Source organism: Manis javanica, chromosome 4 (genome assembly GCF_040802235.1).
Source record: "Manis javanica isolate MJ-LG chromosome 4, MJ_LKY, whole genome shotgun sequence".
In the NCBI taxonomy this organism is placed as follows: domain Eukaryota; kingdom Metazoa; phylum Chordata; class Mammalia; order Pholidota; family Manidae; genus Manis; species Manis javanica.
This window is the reverse complement of record NC_133159.1, coordinates 7,780,550-7,803,101: the sequence shown is the minus strand read 5'-3', so window position 1 is coordinate 7,803,101 and position 22,552 is coordinate 7,780,550. Positions and strand designations below refer to the sequence as shown.

The 22,552-nt window shown below is 44.3% G+C and overlaps 2 protein-coding genes across 2 annotated transcripts; both read right to left on the bottom strand.

Annotated features, from left to right (window-relative positions):
• Positions 1-4: 4 nt before the first annotated feature.
• Positions 5-7,780, bottom strand: CORT (cortistatin). Its single transcript, XM_036999741.2, is given in 2 exon segments — positions 5-5,786; positions 6,755-7,780. Coding segments are annotated over 2 exon segments (351 nt in total). The 5' UTR covers positions 6,824-7,780; the 3' UTR covers positions 5-5,504.
• Positions 7,781-10,374: 2,594 nt separating this feature from the next.
• CENPS (centromere protein S) lies at positions 10,375-19,805 on the bottom strand. The gene is made up of 5 exons (XM_017666293.3): positions 19,610-19,805; positions 16,956-17,079; positions 16,263-16,296; positions 12,691-12,757; positions 10,375-11,010 (listed from the first exon to the last, which is right to left on the bottom strand). Exons 1-5 carry the CDS (start codon positions 19,655-19,657, stop codon positions 10,870-10,872), a joined length of 414 nt encoding a protein of 137 aa, XP_017521782.1. The 5' UTR covers positions 19,658-19,805; the 3' UTR covers positions 10,375-10,869.
• Positions 19,806-22,552: the final 2,747 nt, after the last annotated feature.

Sequence of the window (22,552 nt, the reverse complement as noted above, 5' to 3'; positions counted from 1 at the left end):
TATTGGGGTTTTTTCTTAAGCATGCTTAGAGGAAAAGAGAATGCTATTAAGAGATACATTGGCTACTTATTAAGAAATATAATAATAATAAAAAGTCCTGAGGCAAGAGCAGAGTGCAGAAAACAAACAGAACAAGAACTGTTTCCTTCTGTGATCTTCTAGAAGGGCTTAGATCTACCCAGCAAGCACCCTTTTACTCATGCCTTACACCTTTAGTTCCCACTGGCCCCCACAGTTCTTTCTTAATAGCACATTTTTGTCATGTCGCCTTAATTATCTTTAAATGAAATTAAGAGCTGTTAACTTACCTACACACATACTGTGAAAAGCGTCCATATACACCCCAAGTGTATTTCAGAAGAAGTAAAAAGAAAGAACTTTCCAATAAAATGGGATGTATCTCAATGCATCACTGTCAATATGGTTTTACCAAAGGTGCAATGAAGCTGTCAGAGGTACGCACTGGATGACAGTGAATATGGCAGCGGCAGGCTGGCAGGGGTGTGTGGTGACTGTCTCTCAAATACCACAAGCAGCATTGCCTTTTGTAATGAGATTTCCAAAATGGTGAAGTTTGAGACAAAATAACATACAAGTTCCCCCATCATCCAAAAGTAGTGTTCCTGTGAAACCTTTCCTAAGCAAAAGTGGCATAAAGAAAAGAAGCACGTACCGTTAATTTACGTGGAAAAATTTTTCAGCAGTCCCACACCCAAAAAATAACCTCTCAGGTTTTTTGATAGAACACATCGTACTAACAAATGCATCAAATAAGTCAAGAAAAAGCACAGATGCTCAGACACTATTCAAAGCTCTGGTGGCTAAATGTGAAAATGCTGAGGGTGGTTCCTGGGGAAGAGCTTAGCAGGGCCCCTCTCGCTGCCCGGGGAGCACTGCCTCTATAGCGGCTCGCTGCACAATCAGCACTGGGTGCTATATTCACTTTCCATCTTTTTTTTTTTTAGTATCATTAATGTACAATTACTTGAACATTATGGTTACTAGACTCCCCCTATTATCGAGTCTCCACCACATAGCCCATTACAGTCACTGTCCAACAGTGTAGTAAGATGCTATAGAATCATTACTTGTCTTTTCTGTCACTTTCCACCTTTTTTTGTAAAAGCAAACTCTTCTTTGGATCGCTTCATTAGCAAAACAGGTACTAACATAGGTCTTTGTAAAAGTGAAGTGGCATAACCAGAATTTTGGAAACGCAGGGGATGCCTCTATCCATCCTTGATTTGCAGAATAGCTGCAGTCTTGAAAACTCCAGAGCACATAAAAACTGGGGGAAGTACTCCGTGTTTATATATAAAACAGTTATGTTTCAGCAAAGATTATCTGGAACAGGTCCTCACCCATGTGACGGTCCACCACGACACCAAGAAGTCTTGAGGATGGAGTTGCCCTGTGCACTGCAGGAAAACTAGCCCCCCACCTGCTCAGCGCCAGAAGCAACCTCCAGGCACTGAGACAATTGAAAGCAGCCCCACACATTTTCGAAATGCCCCTAGAGGGGCCCTAATGCCTCTTGAGGGTTTTTCTACCAGTTTGCAGTCTGCTGTGTGCTAGCACTTACCTCCTTGGAGCCTCACAAAAATAAGTGAGCTAGCTGGGGTGTGGCTTGTCACCTCTCATACATGAGCAAAGGGCTCGGCGAATTCCAGTGACTTGCCACCTGCCACAAGGCTAATGGGAGCGCCAGGATCCAAGTCAGGCCCTAATTCCAGTGCCTTTCCACTTAGGTGTATTTTCTCTTGGGTAGATCCATGCACTCTTCTACTCTACATCCGGATCACTGGCTTTGTTACACCAATGTAGTGAGTTGGAGTCAACTCCAACAAGCAAAGGCCTAACATGTCAACAACATAATTGCCAGAGACCTCTGACTTTCATCATTGTGGGGGTGATGTAAGTAAATCAGCCTTGTGAGCACTGTACAGTTAGCACAGTAGTAAAAGCCTGCATCCCAGAAATTTGAATGATGTCTGTACTCACCAATTACACTGACATCTCCATCTTTATCCTACTGAATTAAAAACATTTTCTGAAGTTATTTATCAAGTACACAGCAGAGCTTTTGTTGATCAGCCTGGGTGTTGATACTGATGTATGTACTTGATAGATCTCGGCTGCATAGGATAATAGAAAAAGTACTTTGGCTTTTGGAATGAGACAAACCCACATTGAGTAACCTTTTGGGACCTTCATTTCCAAAATACGAGGTTATCCTAAGGCCCCACAATTAAGGGTTCAATGAAGTAAAATGTATAAGGAAGAACATTGGTACTCAGCACAAATTAGACTACAGAGAGTGGTTCCTGTTCATCTGCCCCAGGTGCAGAGGTGGGGCAGGAGCAAAGTACAGGGATGTGTCCTTAGGAGGATCCTGTCTATGGGTCTATAGGACAAAGACCTTAGTCTGCAAACTCTGGCCCAAATGTGTAGTGAGAGTGGTTGCAAACACATTATAATGCCCCTGGTACCACTTACCTTCCCTACACTACGGTGCCTCCCGGCCTTCTAGAATAGAAACAGCAGCACAGCAATATGTCTAAAAATAGGAGCGGGAGCAAGCAGGGCACGCCTGTTCTTATGGAGGAGAAAAGAATGTCAAAGAGAGCAGCTGGGACGAACAAACTCTTCATTAGCCATATTCCATTCTTTCAACTCAAGTCAAGTGTCGGTCCCCATTAGGCAATTGGCTTTGACAGGAGCTGTGCTAATTACCACTTACCAACCTTTAATTTCTGGGTAAAAGCAAAGGGAAAAAAAAACTAACGGATTTTTCATTTTCTAGAGATAAAGGAACAAAATAATAGTATTCTGCAAAAAACACCCCTGCAGAATCTGCATTAATTACAAGAATTATTAATGTGCCTTTATTAACCAGATTGTCTAGCTGTTTAATTTCCTAATTACTCAATTTTTTTTTTTTTTTGCCTTCAGGGTTTTTCCCCATTTTATTGGTAGGGTTTTGCCTTAAATTATTTTGACTGTCTTATATTACTTGAGGTTTTTAAGAACCTTGGAAATGATCTTGTCTGAACACACCGCCAGTGCTGGAGCCCTCTACATGGCTCTGACAGTGGGGTCCTCCATCCTGTTTGAAAGCCTCCAACGAGGGAACAGACTTGCTCCTCGGGAGGTACACTGCTTCTGCAGATTGCAGAACCTTAGAGTTCAGTTTGCTCAAATCAAATCAGAGAACTCCTGCGCAAATACAAGGACGGGAACCAACAGGCTAATGCATCGATACCATGTTACAAGAGCTATCACCAAAAAACAATGTTCTCCAGTGTGTATAATTTTTTTCTCCAGCTGACAGTTATTTTAATAAGACAAACACATGTACTTTTTGGTCACTTAACTACAAATGGGAAAGATAAATTAGTGTTAACTTTACTGGGGTTATGAGAAGCCAGAAATAGTGGGTAGCCCCACTGTCCTTTGCATTTTTCTTTCTAGTCTAAAAACAGAATTTCCTTCTCTTTAGCACCTAAAAAGTGGATTTTAAAAAACCCTCTTCTGGTTTGTTTAAAATGGTATCCACATCTCTACTGAAGCAGCTACTGTTAAGATGTGGGCTATCCCTTGGCGAGGTGCTGGTGACCAGGTTGTTGGAGGATCTCCCGAGCTTACTGGTCTGAGTTTCCAAAGGCCTACAAGGGACTGCTGTCAGCCTTAAAATCTGAAAACTATGGAGGTATTTCTGTCGAGTGCTTATTGTCACACTCAATTCTTCCTCAGCAGTTAAGGATCTATTCTGGTGCCAAATACTAGAAATAAATGCAAAAGAATGAATTAGAGTTGTCTAGGTCCTGATGACCCGAATCCACACGCTTGTGCATATGGAACTACAGAAAGGTACACTAAGTCTCCCAAACACACGATGGTAGGGAATTATCCTAATTTACCTGCTTTACCCTAATTTACTCCTCATGAGCATATTCATCTAGTCTAACGTGCAGTTGATGCCAGTTAGCATTTTATTAAGTCCCCTGCACTAAGGTAGGCTTAGAGTGGACAGATGTCCTGGCAGTATCATTAGTACAACCTCATTATCCTTCAGAGAGGACCTAGTTAAAAGTTAAACTCCCCAAATGTAAGGACTCTATGTATGGCCCCAGTTGGAACTGAAAAACAATGAACATGCTTTTCTTCTAGAAAAATCTTAAAAGGCAAAGTTCTGAAGGTTAGCTGGCCTTTCTGGCAGGCATCTTCCTTTGTGCACTGACCCAGTTACTGGTTTCCTAAAGCTGCTGTGTTTGGAAATGTGGATGCTATTAAGGCTCTTCCATCACATTATACTTTACTCAGCTAGTCATTATGAATATGAGCTCAGCTCTGTGGAAAACAGAACAGAACGGTCAGCAGTCATACTCCGCGAGTCCGCTCCCCTGGTGTCCAGAGAAGAGAATACTATTAGTATCCTCCAGCCAGCCTCTGCCGGTTTGCCCAGCATTAGGCTTGACCCTCAGAACCTCCTTAACTCCAGAAATTATCTAAAAACCTTCATACGGATAATTTTCCTTAGAGCCTATGATTCAAGAATCATAATATGTGCAATCAAACTAGGATTTCAGTGCAATGGGGAATTAATCAAAATTTGATTAAGGTTTGTAACTGAGTGGCTTATTTACTCCTAACTTCATTTGGGGAGACTGGCATCCTGATCTTCATGGGGCTTTGCAGAGAAACAGGAATCCCCATCATTTAACCATTATTCACTATCTTAGATTACTGAGGAGTGTGGAAATATAACAATTATACACATAGTGTACATCAGCATCTATGTATCTGTCACGGAACACAGTCTGGATCCTGAGGCTCTGGGGGCCCCTGTAGTAGAAGGTGGAGCCAGCAGACTCCAGGGAGGCAGCAGCATCCCTTACTGTATTTGGACTGAAGTAAGACTTTATTTTATAAATAGACTTCATTCCTCATAAAGCAAACCTGAAGCTGATCCACAAGAACTGTAACAAACTACTACTACCTTACTGATTAAAATTAGTATGGGCTTTTCACAGTAACACTTTCAAAGGCAACTCTCTTAAGTATGTCAGCATGACATTGTTAATAACCTGACATTTGTTTTTAAGTTAATTGTGGCTAAAACATAAGGAATAATCATTTTGCTCTTGAGGCAATGTCAAAAATTTGCTTTTCATTTGAGGGAAGTATTTTTTAAAGTAGACAAAGTTATATAAACATAAAGTGAAATAAGATGTCATTCTGAACTCTTAAATATGTAACCTTTAGCTATTTTAAATCCAAGAAAGGAAAACAAGGACAGAGCAACTTCTAAGCACATAGTGAAGGCGGAAGGAAAGGCTGATGGCTACACTGAGTTTGGTAAAGTAAAAAAGACAAAAATCCTTACCAAAAATGTTCGCTTTGGGTTCCAAATTACTCAAGACACTCAGTATCGGACACTTTTGGAGTTTAAATACTTCTCAAATTACATGGGAAAGAGAAGACAAGTGCATAATGAAGAAAACTCACAGCTGCTCACTACATTTTATGCGGACACATAATCCCACTGTGCGTGAGTGGTCGCTGGTGGAGCTCCATTTGCAGGAGGTCTTCCAGAAGAAACTCCTGCAGGGCGTTTCATCTCATTGCGTAGACTTTTGAAGGGACAGCCCTTCCTGCCATTTGGACACCTTCCTGGCTTCTCCTCCTGTGAAGGGAGCCGCACTGGCTTGGGAGATCTGTTTGTACTGCCAAGTAGGGAAACTCAAGAGGCTGTTTTTCTTTATTTCTGTCACTTCCTGCATATGCTTTTAAAAAGAAGCAGAAGACAGAGGGAAAAAAAAATCAACAATCTGGCTCAGCCAGTATTAAAAGATACATAATTCCTCCCTTACTTCAAAAAAACACAGAAGATGCTCCAAAACAGTAAATCACATTTTCATTCAAAGGGTGAGAAAGCTAAAAAAACACCTTCATGACATCACTCTAATTAGAGAAGGAAAAGTTGAGAATTTTCAGTCAAGGGAATAAAATGCTTGATCTGCCTGACCATAATCTTTGCTGAGGTCCTCAATTAGGAAGTCAGAAAATGTATCATTTTCCCTGACAGGTGACTGGTCTTACTCCTGAATGTCCAGATTGTTCCTTGAGACAGATCAGATAGAGACATTATATCCAGTCTTTCAAGCTCTGTAGCAAGCCTCTAGGAGTAATGTGATGATAAATGACTTGTCTGAAACTCATCTGGTAATTTCAGAGAAAAATCCATGTTTAATGGTCAACTTTATGTACTCTTTCTTGGCACTTTTTCAAAATGGAAAAGAGAAAAATTAATCACCTCAATAAGTTACAAATGCTCACAATGGAAAATATATGATGTCACTGAAATCTGAGCCAGTGAGAACATGCACTGTATATGTTAAGGTTCTAGAAGTAGGTGTGACTCACACAGGCAGTGGTGGCTCCAGGACTGCACTGCAGCAGACCTGCGTCATCACTTAATGTTTCAAAGACTAGCAGAAGGAGATCACTAGCATGAAGAAACTCCCCGTAAGTTTCAGAGCTAACACAAGATGGGACAACTGAAGGTAAATGAGATTCAGTGCTCTGAATGGGACATCAGCTACCAGAGGGCAGCTGAGGGGCAACTACAGAGTTCAGCCCTGTGGTCTGTCCTGTACACACAGCCGGCCATTGAAATGCTGGGGGATCCACAGATGGCCAAAGATGAAAGCAGCCGGAACATGGGCTAGCGTGCTGCCCAGAGACTACTCACCCTGCTGTTGTGGCTCCTGAGGCCCCCCTCCAGGCAAAGAGCAGCAGTGGCTGTGACCCCAAAGAGCATCAGCAGGACAGGCTGAGGGGCAGGAGCATTCTGCAGGCTGACCAGCGCTTCTCTCAGCTCTGCAGCTGCTCATCTTTCTTGGCAGCTCTGAAGTCAGCGTTTGGTGACTTTTGGGTCTCCTTGAAGACTGCGTATGTTAAGCTCAGCATGCAGCTATTTTTGTATACACACCTGTCTGAAAGCTGTACCCCCTCTTCCCTCACACTCAAACAGACACAGACACCTAGGCAATCAGTGCCCACAAAAGCATTTCGGGATTAGATTTAATTCCTTCCTTAAAGCCTCCGATGTTTCCTGTTTTAGGTTTGCTTTACTTTGGAATACATGGGCACTTGCTTCTGAAGAAATTCTACTTCCTCTTAACTATGCCTATAGCAAGCAGGAAGCCTTGCAAAACAAAATCAAGTGATTTAACATAAAATTAGCCTTGGATAGTTTAAAATGTGAAATTTTGCCTAAGTGGAAGTATGACTGAATCTGCCATAGGCAGAAGAGACAAGGAGGCAACGAGGGCTCATGGAGATGCTCAGAACCATATCGCAGGCAAGACCCAAGAGGTCGTCCCCAGCACTACCTCCCAGCCCAGCAGGCCAGAGACAGTGACCTCCTGCCCAAGCCATCTCAGACTGTGAGGTGTTCCCAAATCACCTTATGAAAATAAGTAAGATGCAGATCCTGATGTGGGAGGTGCAGGGAGGAGCTGAGATCCCACAATTGTAAAGCGCACCCAGGTGACGCGGTAGCCAGGCTCACACCCAGTGTTTATTAAGGTATCGCTGATATACAATCTTACGAAGGTTTCACATGAGCAACACTGTGGCTACTACATTCACCAGTATTACACGTTCCACCCCACGACCCCCCATCAGCATAGTAAGATGCTAGTCACTACTTGTCTTTTCTCTGTGCTATACTGCCTACCCAGTGCCCCCACCATATCATGTGCTAATCACAATACCCTTTAATCCCCTTCTCCCTCCCTCCCCACCCCCTTTCCCTTTGGTAACCACTAGTCTCTTCTTCGAGTCTGAGTCTGCTATTTTGTTCCTTCAGTTTTGCTTGGTTGTTATACTCCACAAATGAGGGATACTTGTCATTTGATACTTGTCTTTCTCCAACTGGGTTATTTCACTGAGCATAATACCCTCCAGCTCCATCCATGTTGTTGTAAATGGGAGGGTTTGTTTTCTTCTCATGGCTGAATAATATTCCATTGTGTATATGTACCACATCTTCTTTATCCATTCATCTACTGATGGATACTTAGGTTGCTACAATATCTTGGCTATTGTAAATAGTGCTGCGATAAACATAGGGCTCCATATGTCTTTTTGAATCTGTGATCTTGTTTTCTTTGGGTAAATTCCTAGGAGTGGAATTCCTGGGTCAAATGGTATTTCTATTTTTAGTTTTTTAAGGGACTTCCATATTGCTTTCCACAATGGCTGAACTAATTTGCATTCCCTCCAGCAGTGTAGGAGGGTTCGCCTTTCTCACATCCTCGCCAGCATTTGTTGTTCCTTGTCTTTTAGATGTTGGCCATCTTAACTGGTGTGAAGTGATATCTCATCCAGTGTTTTTCAAACTGCTGCTGACCCCCTACCAGTGGTCATACATTAGCACCTTTTACTGTAATGAATAGAATCTAGAATGCATCACACAGAATAAGGACCTTGCGGGGTGTAAACCATTTCCCACTGAATAACCTGCACTTGGCCAGCGCCCCAGGCTCATTCTCCTGGTGACAGTGCTGAGGCTGAGAAGTCCAGAGCGTAAAGTCCTTGTGCTGCATGCTGACTTCTCACAAGTCCCAGTTTGAGAATCACACAAACACACAGACCCTCTTCCTACAACCAAGACAGTTAGTTAAAACTGAATTACCGACAGCAAACCTACTGAAGACAACCAGTGTCCAAGGCAAGATTCCAGGGTGGGGGTAAAGCAGCCGGAGAACTGACCGCTTTCTGGACATGCACACTGGTGTTTTCAGCTTACTGAAGTCCTGCTGGTTCACACCCTTCGCAAGGGAGACCTCCATCTTAAATTCCATTTCTTTTCAGCACCAGCTTTTGCCTAGGATTCTAATTGTCAAACTGGCTTGGCCTGATGACCCACAGCTCACTGCACGTTGCTTAGTCCTTTCTTTTCTGTACCAAAATAACGTTTCTGCCTAATTCCCACAAATGGTATTAAAATTTTTGAGATACTTTTGCAGATGAGAAAGTTATGGCAGCTCAGCCAGCTCCCTGTATCCTCAGTATATTTTGAAGATTTTATTTGATGGACTCATTAAGCATTTTGAACACCTAGCATGTACGCAGGTGCTTATGTACTACAAAGGACCCACAGCAGCCACCCCAACACAGCTGTTACAGACTAGTTGATGGGCAGGATACATGCTCTTCAGGTGAAAGAAAAGTAGGTTTTCAGTGCAATAATAAGTGTGCCAATGAGGTTGGGTTATGTGCTGCAGATTGAGGAGGGCTTCATGTTATCTTATTCTTGGCTGTTTTCAAGGAAGTGGCAAAATATTAGTACAAGGTGAGGGGTCTAGACTAAAATCCTGGCTTTGCTATTTAAATTAACCTCTAGAGCTGTGGCCTGTTTCCTCATCTATAAAATGATAAGAACAGAACCTACCACCTATTAGAGTTGTGAGGGCCAAATAAGATCACATAAAGCACCTAACACAAGTGGAACACACAGTAGGTACTCACGTTAGGAGCTGTTAATATATAAAAAGATAGCTTCACTCCTTATTCCTGACTCCCCACAGTACAAAGCAGAGCTCCTCACTACAAACTGGAGGAGATTCCTGATGAGAGCCAGGTGGTTGCAGCAAGCACTCCAGAGACTCCCCCAGAACTTCCCAGACGCCAAGGACAAGCACTGCATGCTGGCACTACAAGAGGCACCCAGTGAATCACATCCACCACCCCAAAGCCTGCCCTGGGGGAGCCAGTGACGGAAAGGTTTATGCAAGATGTGTGTTTCTGGAAAGATGCACAATGGAAACTTTGATTAAAAGGAACTCAGTACTGAATTATTTTGAAAAATAAAGATTGCTTATTCTAAAAGGCAGAACTAGGACCTCAATAAAAGTTAGAAGATGGAAGACATTTTCTCTCTATACAGAAGAAACCAACAATTAGTGTCCAATAACAGAAAGGGCTCCGTCCCAGAAGAGTTCAGCAGAGCCTCGGGAACCACGTCAGGAACACTATGGGAAGTGCTCCTAGTGGGCGGGGAGATTGGTAAATGACCTCTAAGGGTTCTTTATAGAGTCCACAGTTCAGTAAAGGGAAGTAGCTCACTTGAATAACCTTTCTTGGACATCTAGGTTTTAAGGTGTCAGCTGGGTACGAGCCCATGCAGACCTTTCCCAGTGCATTCCAGCTGCTGCCATGTGCAGAAGGGGACGCTTAAAACTTCCCTGGCTCCAGTTAATTTCAGTAATAAAAAACTAACATAAGAACTTTCATTTCAAGCTTCTTGAGGAATTAATGTAACCAGGAAGACAGCAAATATTATAAATATAAGTTATACCCATCTGTGTTACCAGGACACATTTATTTCAAAGTCATCCTTTTCTTTACATGGTTAATCATCTGGCATATGGTTAACAGGTTAAAAGTTAGATAAGCCTCCAGGACTTGGAGCTTCGAGCAACCCCACGAAAAAGAGCCCTCCAGAACCCCTCTCTGCCATCTGTCACCAAAGATGGAATCATACAGATAGTCAGCATTACCTTGGACATTCCAGAGTAAGTTACATCCTAGCTGGAACACGTAGTGAGAAAGAGGCAGTTCATGAGAACACAGGAAATGGAGTCAGTTCTCTTTTAAATTAAAACTTTGTAAACTTTGCAGTCAATAACTTAGGACAACAGAGCACAAAAAGCCTCCTCACCTTTTTTTTTTAATCTCCACTTATTCCTTCAAATCCCCTTTTTTTAAATCTCCACTTATTCCCTCAAATCCCCTGTGTGGCGTACACATTTATGGCAGCTCCACCTGTTGACGGCTGCTTCTCCCCAGTGGGACAGTTTAATTGTCACTTTCCACTCCTCCAACCTCTGCTGGCTCCACTGAATTTTTGTTTTCATTCTCTAACTTCTTCTTCTTCTTTGCTTTTCGTTCTACATTAAATTGAGTTATCTCTTCATTTTTCTCGGTGATGTATTTTAACTACAAAAAAAAAAAAATTTATTTGTATTTGGCTGTAAAGCTTAGGGAGGAAAATATCTATACCCTTTCCCAAGTACTCCTGCCCAAAGATTTTGGGTGGATATGCTAGGGTTATATTCCTTAAAGTTAAACAGAGCTTCAAAACTTTTTCTGGAAGAAGGAATCAATTATAAAAATCAACTTACTGCCACTCATATATCCTACCAGACAGGTACGAGTTCCTGGAGTAATCAAAAGAGTGAAAGCTTGAAGCTTGCAGATGGCATGCCAGTCACAAATATACTCTACAAAGGATAAATACACTCAAAATCTTCCTAAACTTACCCAACTAAAATTACTGAGCAGATACTATGTACCAGATACTAGGGATACACGGTAATGAGACAAGGACTCTTGCATGCAAGGAGGATTTAGTCAAATGCATAAATTAGCTGCAACTCTTCCGTAAAAAGCTCCTGTCAGATGAAAAAAAATAAAGAGTCCAAAATAAAAGTATTCTGAGGTAAACAAATGTGCAATAAGCGGATCACTTCCCAATTAATATTCTAAGATGATTTGCACTGACCATTTCTTTGCAAAGGATAGAAACTGCTCACTGAAGCAGACCAAGTAACTGTTATGACACTGCACAGAATTTATGAAGAGAGAGAAATATTTTTTCCAGACATACAGCACCACCAGACACCTTAGCTATTTTACTCAGGAATCAGATCATCCTTAACCTTGACTTAAACTCTGGAGAAATGATATTAGATGAGCAGAGGCAAAAAAGACAGCTCAGTGGAAATAGCACTAAATGCAGGGTAGAAGGCTAAAGGTCAGAATCAACCAGAGATCTCTACCCTGAGCTTTATACTTAGAAGTTACTGAACCTCAGCTGACTCTCCTGTAACATGGGAGTCAGTCATAACTTATAAGTCCAGCAGCTGATCAGTTATGTTATGAAACACCCGCATAGGGTGGTTGTGGGGCTTAAATAACACCTGTAATCAAAGTCCCTTGTAAACTGTCATTCTGAGCACCTACATTGTGCCAGGCCCTATTGACACCAATGTATGGCAGATGGGGCAAAGAAGAGACAGAAACCCCTGCCCTTGTGGAGCTCACATTATAGAGAGGAACATAACGGACTTGAACTGCTAGTATTAGACTAAGTCCAGAAATGTCATAGGCATTCTGGCTCTGCCATTAGCCACAGCTACTAGCCCAGAATGATCACAGCATCACCTATAAAATGAGGGCTTGGTCAAAATGACTTCTAGACTTTGAAAAACCCATTGGATATGGGCTCAATTTCCTGCACATCCCATCTGTAAAGATATTCCTTCCTACCTGGCCCATCAGAATCGTAGGCACCACAGTGAAACTCCCATACACTCTAGCCTGTAACCTTTCTCTGACATCATGCTATAATGAAACATGGGGCCAAAGTTTTGAGATATTACAAAAAAGGCAAATTATGAAATCCAGAGAGCGCTGATTAGAAAATTTCAAATTGGCTTAGCAAGATCCATCATAATGAAAGAAAGTCTATAAATTATAGGCAGGTCTGAATGGTTCAACCATCTCTCGTTTTTAATGCAAGGTGCCCTGGGGAATCGCTTCATGGCTGCAAGTGATTAATTGGGAATAATGTATTCTGACGGGAAAGGGGAGTGAGAAAAGAAATTCATCTCTCACCAGTGAATTACTCCTCCTGGCTAAGAGCTTCACATCTTCAGTGTTAATTGTGCTTCTTTTTGCATGTCTGTAGAAAAGGCAGAAACAATTCACCAGAATGTTTGGTATTATTTAAAGTTTTGATGAAACACAAAAGTTCATGGTCAGACTTCAAACTAGCAAGGATCTTTAAGTAACCCATCTTTTTAGATTAAGGTCATTAGGCAACAGAGGTACAAAAATGAGTGAAGTGACTAGCCAAGATACCAATTAAATAAAGAGACCGAGATAAAGGAGAAGCCCATCTGTCCACCTCCACCTGCGTGTCAAGGTGTCTGCAGAACGTGAGCAGAGAGAGGAGCCTGAGGCGGTGACTTGCTTGGCCACAATGGTCACAGTGAACAGTACAGGAAAAGCAAGAAGCAGGCCTGTTTACATTTTAGTGAAAAGAGAAAACGGCACAGTCTCACAACACAAAGATCACCTCTGCTTAAGCAGACATTAAACAGAAGAACAAAGAGAATTTCCGTGAAGCATGGCTTCACTTATACCAAAATCCTGAAGCTCTTCTGCAAGGGCTAAATTACAGGAAAAAGCTTATGCAGATGTCTCCTAATACCTCATTTCCTAACGAGGGGGTAATGCATTCCCCAAACAGCAGCCTAGATAAAACAAGGAACATCCTCTAAACTGAAGTCTGTTTCTTTCTCACAACTTGGACTCAAATTCTCATTCCAGTCCCCTTATCTTTGTTTTAAAAGGTGATTTGAGATATCAAGCTCTATTCAGTCATTTATTATTCTAATCACATCTTTTCTTGCTATTTCTAACTTCGAACAAAAATAAGTAGGAATAAGTAGAGATCTTTGTATCCTTAATAACTTGTAAAGTGGCCAGCCCATAGTAAGTCCTCTCTGAATATCTGTTGAGTTAAAGATTAAATCACACAGAAATTATGCCCCATAATTTGGCCAAATTAATCCTTCTCATCCTGCCAAATGTACAAATATCATGTGTCATCTCATCGTGACTGACAATTATCTGCCTGTCCTGAGATAACATCCATTTCAGGAGATAACTTGTAATTTAGCCACCTGCAAGGACCAGGACAGAGAACAAAAAAAAAACGCTGGACAGGAGGTGATATAATAGCCACAAAGTATGAAGCCAGTCCGCAGATGTCCCGGGTGGACATGGTGTGGCCCTCGTCTCAATCACAGCATCAGGCTGCTCCTTCAGTATTTACATCCTTCGTAAAGTGCCTTAAAAGGAACAAGTAAACGGAAGCAGCGTGCTCAACCTCTTAGGTAGACAGCTTAGCCTGTCTGTTCAGGAGGGTTCAGAACAACAAAGCTGGTCATCTGCTATCTCTGCACCATGTTTTAATGTTAATACTCACCTAGACGGAGGAGTGGGTACACCCTACATCGGCCACTGCACATCAGAGCCTCTCCTGAATTAACCTCTGACTCCAGAAAATTACACTTGGGAAAATAACCAAGCAATTTTTCATATAACCCTTTCAATAACACAGGTTTTAAAGTCTATTCCCAGATATCTGTAGATATCTATTTTCTTCAAAATGTTTCTTCCTTAACATATTAACAATATTAGGTGACTATGACTAGGGATTTCAAAGCTAAACAAAGGAAATTCCTAACTGAATTTGGGAGATGATTTCCCAAAGTTCATAGGTGAATTGATTTAGAATTTAAATGCATTTTCTCATAGAAATGATGTTACAAATACTGGTTAGGATCCCAGCCAACCTACAAAGATTATTTAATATATAGCTGACCTGAAAGAGTACAAATTTCAGACTTAACGGTAATCACAGTTCTGGGAGTAGAGACTGGGTGACAGGGAAAACTCAAACCCACCGGAGAAACAAAGTTGTCCTCAGGGAATATCAATTTCATTCATCAACAGGCGTTAAAACAGGCTTTCTTTTTTTACATGAGAACAAACCGGGATATGTAAAGTTAAGACAGAGAATGAGTCTCCAAGAAAACCTGCGCGTGCTTGTGCTCAGCGTTCTGGGAGGAAGTGTGAGAAACGCGAGAGCGCGCGCTGGGACCCCGAGGAGGGAGGCGCCTCTTGCGGCTCGGAAAGCCTCGGCCGGTCTCGAGTCTTTACACAGACTACTTTGCTTAAAAGATGATGTCCGTCCTGTGGAAATTACAGTCTCAGTGACACACACACCACATACACACCTGGCAAAACAAAATCAGCTTCTTCATGTTATTATAAAAACAGAGTACCTGTATTACAATATGAAAGGCTTCTAATTTCATTTTTATTTCTAATATTTTGACAGAAGCATTAAAAAATGTTCACTGTCTTTTCCCACAGCTAACAGAGAAATGGCAAGAAGTCACAGCTGGGAGCTTACTCCTGGCATCTAGAGGGTGGAGGCCAGAGAGGCCAACAAACATCCTACAGGGCACAGGGCAGTCCCCCCCACAGCAAGGAATGATCTAGTCCAAAGTGTCAGTCAGTATTGCTGAGGTGAAGAAACCCTGCTCTATACACACAAACTTTATGCTCAAATCAAAATCTTTTGTTTACTTACTTACATTTTTGTGTCTCCCTCTGTAATAAAAAGGAATTGTATTTTCAAGAAAAAAAAAAGAAATGGCAAGTCAAGGTGATAAATGTATTTCACAGGAGACATGGGAAATGGAGGGGAGATAAGGGCCACACGTAAGGGGCTGCCACCTGAATAAACCATACGAGCTAACAGCATCCCACAACGTTATCTTGTCCCTTTTGACCAAGTTGAAGATGCTAAGCGGTTTTTAGGGATTCATATATACAGGAATGGGAAAGATTTAGAGCCTGCCCTCTGAGAACCTACTGCTTTAATTCATTCAAAATATTCACCCGTGAAACAAAGAGCTAACAGGAGCACGGAGAAAAGTATGGGGTGTGGAGAGGCTGGCACCAAATCAGAAGTGGCAGCAAATTAGAAAGCTTTAGCCCTGTCAGGCCTTAGTCATTCAAATTGCTTCGTAAAAGCAATTCGTTGCAATTGTTTTCAATTACCTGAAGAACTAATTGAAGAGATGAGCATAAATCACCTGTAGAAGCTAAAGCTTTACCAGCTGAGCAAGTCACCTGCTTTTTAAGGACTGGATGTCTCACTCGTAACCAAAGCAGCAATGGCAAGCCTGGTGCGGTGCTGCCATTATCCGCACACAGGCGAGCAGTTGCTGCCGGGAAGCAGCGCAGCCAGCTGAGGGTGCAGGGCCCAGACCCGAGCACCACACCATCCTGCAGAAATGTGCCCAGGAGCACGCACACCGTGCACATTCTGGGTGCTTGGGGCCATTATTCATACCTTTTTAACTAGGAACTGAATGAGTTTGGTTCTTTAATAAAACATACTTGGAAAACATCAGAAAGTGCCAGATCAAGTCTGAATGGACGTGATTAAAGCAGATGTTCTATTTTTTAAAGAATCGTGATTAGAGACAAGCCTCCGCAAAATACAAAAAAGAAAAGCGAAAGATCTCCTGAAATACACCACCAGATGGAGAATATCAACAGAATGCAAACAAACATAGCATCAGATGACCAAGCTCTTTACCCACCTTGCAAACATTTCAAGATCCTTGGCAAAATTTTCTGAAAGAGAACAAGAGAAGTGCTTTAGATACCTGTATCTCAATCTTATTCCAGGATGAAAAGTGAAATTTCAATTCCTACGGTAAGAGTAGTAACCAACACAACAAACCCTTCCGAAGGTGAGAGGAGGCACTTCAGGCAGCCCCAGCACTGGACAGGAGCTGTCAGCCATTTCATTCATTATGACCTCCTTGTCCTTCTGGCACACTCGAACCTTTATTACAAGCTTTCTGGTAATTACAGCTACACTTCTCCTTCCTAGAAACAATCCCTTAACTTTAACTTTTGCTACAAGTTAGGGCTTGTGAGAACATGACTTTCCTCTGAAGTACCAATGCCACAAGTTCAGCTGTCAAATAAACTATGGGTGATATAAAAATGTTATAAAGCCATGAAATAAAAAAGCTGAGTCTAATGTTTTGGACAATTTAAAACACAATAAAATAAAGGTGCTAATGCCCCAGTGTTAGCATAATAGGAAAAAAATGTTCTCTCCATAAAATATCTGAATCTTACAACCAAGACATGTTTCACAAATAGTGCCCAATGGTAATGTTCTGTGTCTGTTGGTAAGACAAGCCATTGCCTGCACACATTTCGCCCAGGCAAAGTCAACCTTCGGGATTTCTAGACATATACAGGAAGACCAGGCTTCATACCGCACTGTCGAAAAGTCACCGCCGAAATCGCAGCAATGGTTTGTCTGCTGAACTCCATCTCTTTGTCTGATGCAACTTCCTCACAAAGACAACCAACAGTGTAGTGAACTGCTGCCTTTAGCCTCTAAAGCAAAAATCAAAATACATCATGGGTAAGGTTGCAAGTAAGAGCTCTGCACATCTTAGGAAATTAAGACCAAGGAGAGGGTCTGCTCAACTTAATTCCTTCAAGCACTTTCCATAATGGCTGAGTGACTTTTCAAGTGTACTGATAAATTAATGAGGCCCTCTGGAGTGTGACTTGTAGAAACATTACTTCCTAGTTAATGGTTATGATTTAGGTCAAGATAAGGAATTACAATGACAGGTCGGCGGGAAAAGAAGTCAGACTGACACTTGCAAAGTACCTGCGTGACTTTACTCAGTTATTCCACAAATATGTGCAGAGTTCCTACTGAGTAAAGGCATATGCTAGGGGTTTGGGGAACGCGATGAAAAACCAGATGGAGCTTTTGCCCCCAGACAGGTTTAATCAAGTAAATAAAGGCTCCCATCCCTCTGCTGCAAGTCCCTGCCAGCTCCAGGCCTGCATGTCACAGAGGACCCCCACCCCACCCCAAGGACAGCAGCAGAAAAGGCTGTGAGGGCACCACTTTTTTGATTTGTTGGTTTGCTGGCCCACAGCAGGACCCTCACTGCTCCTCAGCAACCCTTTCAGATACTAGAAAACAGATCTTTTCCCAGTGCAGAGGAGTAAAGAACCAAAATGAGCTAATAAGCCGTGGCCTCAGTCTCATGTCAACAAACTCGCTGGGCCTCTGTGTGCTCCACATCTGTGCCGGAGACAGAGCTGAAAGAGACATGGTGACAGCTGAACCCAAGACATCATAAACTCTCCCAGCAAGTGTTCACTGTTGAGACAAGATGAGGAGGAATTCCAAAAACACAAGAGCCTGGGAGCCCAGGGTAGAGGCAGGCAGGTAAGCAAGGCACCTATCTTCCTTAGTTTCAAATGTCCTGCGACTATGTTAAGCGGAAGGCTTTGGTTGAGCAGACAAAGGGACCGTCACCTGGGGAGATAAAGACCTTCCAAGGTCATGTGCTGGGGTGCAGTTAGGGGTCCGGGAACAGAACAGGGATCCTTCTGAATGTTCCAGGAAGTGTTTTCCCTCCTACCCTCTTCAAGGCTGCAGACAATACTGCTCTTGGAAGCCAAATTGCCAGACTCTGAAGCCCTCAAGGATAGGACCCTGCCGGTTTTGTTCACTACTGTCAATGCCAAGAACAGCCGTTTGAGTGAATGGCGGGAACCTCAAACTGCTCACTGCGTAGAGAATGAGGTTCAAATTTCTCAGTCCATCTTTGCAGCCTCACTTATTTATTCAGTGAGCACTTATGGTCTATTGGGAGCCAGGTTCTCTACCTGGGGCAAAGAATACAAAAACGAGAAGGACAGCCCCACCTGCTCTCAGAGAGCTGATGTCCCCCCACATCTTCCCCATGCGTGGGCTCTTAAAACCATCCACGTCGTGAAAGGCAACGAGCATGGAGAGCCGTTCCAGGGAAGACAGAGGTGACAGCATCACTAAATGCGATTTATGATCCTTTACTGGATCCTGGATGAGGGAAAAAAGACCACTAGAGGAACATCTTTGGGACAACTGGGGAAATTCGAACACAGCCTGACCATTAAATAATAGGATTTTATCAACATTAAACTTCCTGAATGTGCTCATCGAAATCATGTATAATGCTCTTGTCGCTAGGAGATGCATACGAAAGTATTAAAATGTGAAGGGTCAAAATATCTTCAATTAATTCTCAAATAATCCCCCTAAAATGGAGCAAAGCCTCAAATACAGCAAGACGTTAACATTTGGTGGTGAATCGACGTGAGGGGCATGGGGGTGTTGAGGACATTATTCTTTTAACTTTTTCTGAGGGTTTGAACTTCTCAAAATCACGGGAGGAGGCGGGTAAACAGCTCTGGAATTTCCCACTTCGTGGTTGGTAAGTGCCAAGCCCTGGGCTCGCTCCGCGCCCCTCCGCCGGTCCCGCCCGAGGCGGCCTCCGGGTCGCGCTGCCTCTGCCCCGCGGGTACTTTCTCCCGACTCTGCGGCATCGCACTTCCGGCGCCGATTAAGGGGCCGACCCCAGACCCGCAACTACCCTGAGGGCTGGTTATTATTACCCCACCTTCCTCTTGGAACGATGGTTTGGAGCAGGGTCAACACAGCCCTCAGGTTGTGGGGCCGAGATTCGAACCCCCTGCGAAGGCGGGGCTCCGGCGCCGGAGGGCGCGGTCTCCCCGGGGTCTGAAGGCGGCCACGCGCCGCAGCGGCCACTGCGCGCGCGGCACTGCGCTAAGTGCTCTGCGGGGATCCCTTTAAATGCTCCACGTCCCGTCCGCACAGCTACCTTGAGAACGGAGGCCGAGGCTGTCACAGGGCCACCAGGCGCCTCCCCGCGGAGTCTCCCTCGCAGGGCTCCGTCGCCGTGGAAACCGCCTCCCAGCACCCCCCGCGGCCGCCGAGCGGGCCCAGGGGGACGCGCACGGCGAAGAGGCCGGGCCGGAGCCGAGGCCTCGCGCCTGTCTCTCTTCAGACACTCGACACGCACCCCCTCAGCCCAGCCGGGACCCGGTTTTGCTGTACCTGTCGGTAAGAGAATTGCTGCTGCTCCTCGGCCCCCTCCTCCTCCATCACAGCGGGTCGCCCCGAACGGGCGCGCGAAGGCAGAAAGAGGCGGCGTCCGGAATGGCCCAGTCGGATATTCCCGCCGCGGCGCCGGGCGACGGGCCGCGCAGCGGGACAAAGCGCGAAGCTCCCGCTGCCTCCCGCACACCCCCTGGCGGCCGATCTGGGAAGGGCTCTGGGCCCGGCCGCCCAGCCACGCTCTGTGGACCCCAGACCCCGCCCAGCGCCGGGCACCGTGGTCACACGGGCTCTCAGAATGTGTGGGGTGGGGTCAGCGTTGTTAGGCAACACTCGGTTGTAAATTCCACGTGGCTGTAACCTCGGGTGCCTTGCACAATCCCCTGAGTTTTTATAATTCTGTCACCAACAATAATGTCGCCACATCAGACCGCGGGCAATACTTGCTTACCATCCCATCCAGCGAACAAGTCGCTGGCCTCGTTGCCATTAACAAAGCAGTATAGTTCTGACACCAATGTTGGCTGATTTTCCTTTATGTAAATTGGCTGAATTTCATATGAAGGCTACAGATACACATTCAAATTTAACCTGAGTTATTAACATTTTCCCAACACTTGGTTAAGTAAACAGTCAACAGATCAAAGCATTTGTCAATTTCCATGGTGTACTTTCCACCCACCAACCTGGGGGACCGAACTCAGCACTGAGATGCTGCACACCCACCGTCCAGCTGCTGTAGATGCAAACAATGTCAAGGGTGTAGATAAAGGGAAAATATACCATGTAGTGACAAGTGATGTTTTGAGTTGTTACCTTTGATTTTAACATGATTTACTTAAGCCAAAGTTTATATAACTCAGCTTTTGATAATGGCAGTGTTTGTCTCTGGTTTTCAGTATTGCTGGAAGCTGAAAAATCAGCTCTCACTGTAGGGACTGGCTCTGGCACACGCCAGCCTGGCACTGAGCGGGGCCCCAGTGAGAGCTCCAATGCCCGGCACACCTAGGTGCTCAGGAAATGATTGTTGATCTGAATCTCAGCAGCATCTCAGTGAGAAGGTGACAGAGCAGAGACAGATGAGGTGCTCAGCAACAGCAAGGCAAGGGCCCCCAATTTTCTAAAAGAAATTTGACTTAGTTATGTTTTCTAGAGCCTCACTGCAGTCATGGGAGTAAGGGAGAATATAGTACGTAGGGGCCTCCTCACACCCCTTACGGTTTAGTGTCGTGTTTAATTACATATGGGAGTGATATGGAAAGTTTTCTGTGGAGAGCCCCTAAAATCCTTACTACATCCCAGTCTTTCCTATATTCCTAACACCTCACCTCATGTTAAAATCATCTATCTGTCTTGACAAACATGAAACTAGGGAAGAAACCAATGTTCAATGTTTGTTTATAGGTGCTTAATTGGAAGAACATGCAGGGTCAGAGGAAAAAGTGAGACACTATGGATGAGGGATCACACGAGGATTTCATTTGACTCCCCCCCTCGTAGTTGCCCCACATCTCATCTGAATTCTAAGTGGAGGGAGCTGAGAAAGCAGAGATACAACATACAAAGTTTTAGGGGTTAGAATTATTTGCATGACACAGGGATTTTATTTTTACCTGAAGGGTTCTTGGAAACGCTAAGCTTGAATGCATTTGAAAGTGTACCCCTCAGGGTTGCTAACAGAAATAAAAATCCCCCAGTTGGCCTTGCAGGATGACAGATGATGAAGTTCCCGAATTTGGGAAGATCACAGGACTAGTCAAAACCGGTTACAGCCAACCTGGATGTCCAGAGACTGTGCAAAAGCACCCTGCCGAGGTCACAGTCCAAATTCCCACCCTATGTTTCATGCCAGCCCCCAGCCCCCCACAATTTGCATGTGCAACCTATGAAGAAATGTGGGGGTGATGGCACTCGCCCAGGGGACATTCCAAACTCACCCTACCCACCCACCAGTCCTTTACCAACTGTTAATCCGGGGAGGGGAAATCCCAGGGCAAATGCCTTTGAAACCCTTATCAGTCAAAGGGAGAAATAAAGTTTAAAACCCTCTTGTTGCTTACAGGGGGTAGTCCCGCGTTGCTCTCTCCCCTGCTGCGGCAGAAGCCAGTGAATTCCCCCCAACCTCTCCACTCCGGATAAGCTCTGGCTCGCCCTAACCCATTGATACGGAGAAGACTACTTCTCTCCACCCCTTGGAAACACCTGTTGATACGGAGATGCACTAAAGCCAGGCGAGAGATTCTGGAAATATTGCGATTTTATCCACACCGACCCGAAAACCCCTCCTCCCAGCTCTCATCCTTTAAAGTGTAACTTAAGTTAGGGTGGGAGAAGATTCGAGCTCGCTTCCTTTCTCCTTGCTCGGAGGCCTTGCAGTAAAACCCTGCAAAAGTCCGGTGCTTTGGTGTCTGGCTTTGTGATGTGGTGGGTAAACAGGCCCGATTCGGTTCAGTGACACACCTAAATTGCCAGTTTATAGAATGATTTCCCCTGGGACATTAAGGGGATGTGGGAGATGTGGAAGGAATAGAAAAGGCTGAAAGTACACATGGCAAACACAGCTTTTGAGCAATGGGTTGAAAAGGAGACAGACATGGCATGCATTTCATGCATAATTAAAGGTAAGTATAATCCACTGCTCATCGTCCTCTTCTATGGGAGGTCCCCTCAAGCCCCGCAAGAGACATACAAGATTCCACTTCCGGTCAATTTCTACTTCATCTGAAAAGACAGGCACCTCTGGCCTCAGGTCCCACAGCTCCCTGGGATAACCCAGTGTCCTGGGATGGTCGTCGGGGCCACGCAGGGCAGGCCTCCTGGGAGCTCCCTCCTTGGCAGCCCTTCTGCAGTGCCCCCCTGCCTAGTGCTGCAGCTGGGGTCTCCAGCAGCAAGCAAGTGGTGGTCCCAGGCCTGCAGGAGGAAAGAGGTGGGTGGAGGGGTGGA

Coding starts and splice junctions, on each gene's coding strand:
- CENPS (XM_017666293.3), bottom strand. CDS start 19,657: ATGGAGGAGGAGGGGGCCGAGGAGCAGCAGCAATTCTCTTACCGACAG. Junction 16,297..16,955: donor GGTGACTTTTCGACAGTGCG/GTATGAAGCCTG, acceptor GTTCTCTTTCAG/AAAATTTTGCCAAGGATCTT. Junction 12,758..16,262: donor GATCTTGAAATGTTTGCAAG/GTGGGTAAAGAG, acceptor CCTTTTCTACAG/ACATGCAAAAAGAAGCACAA.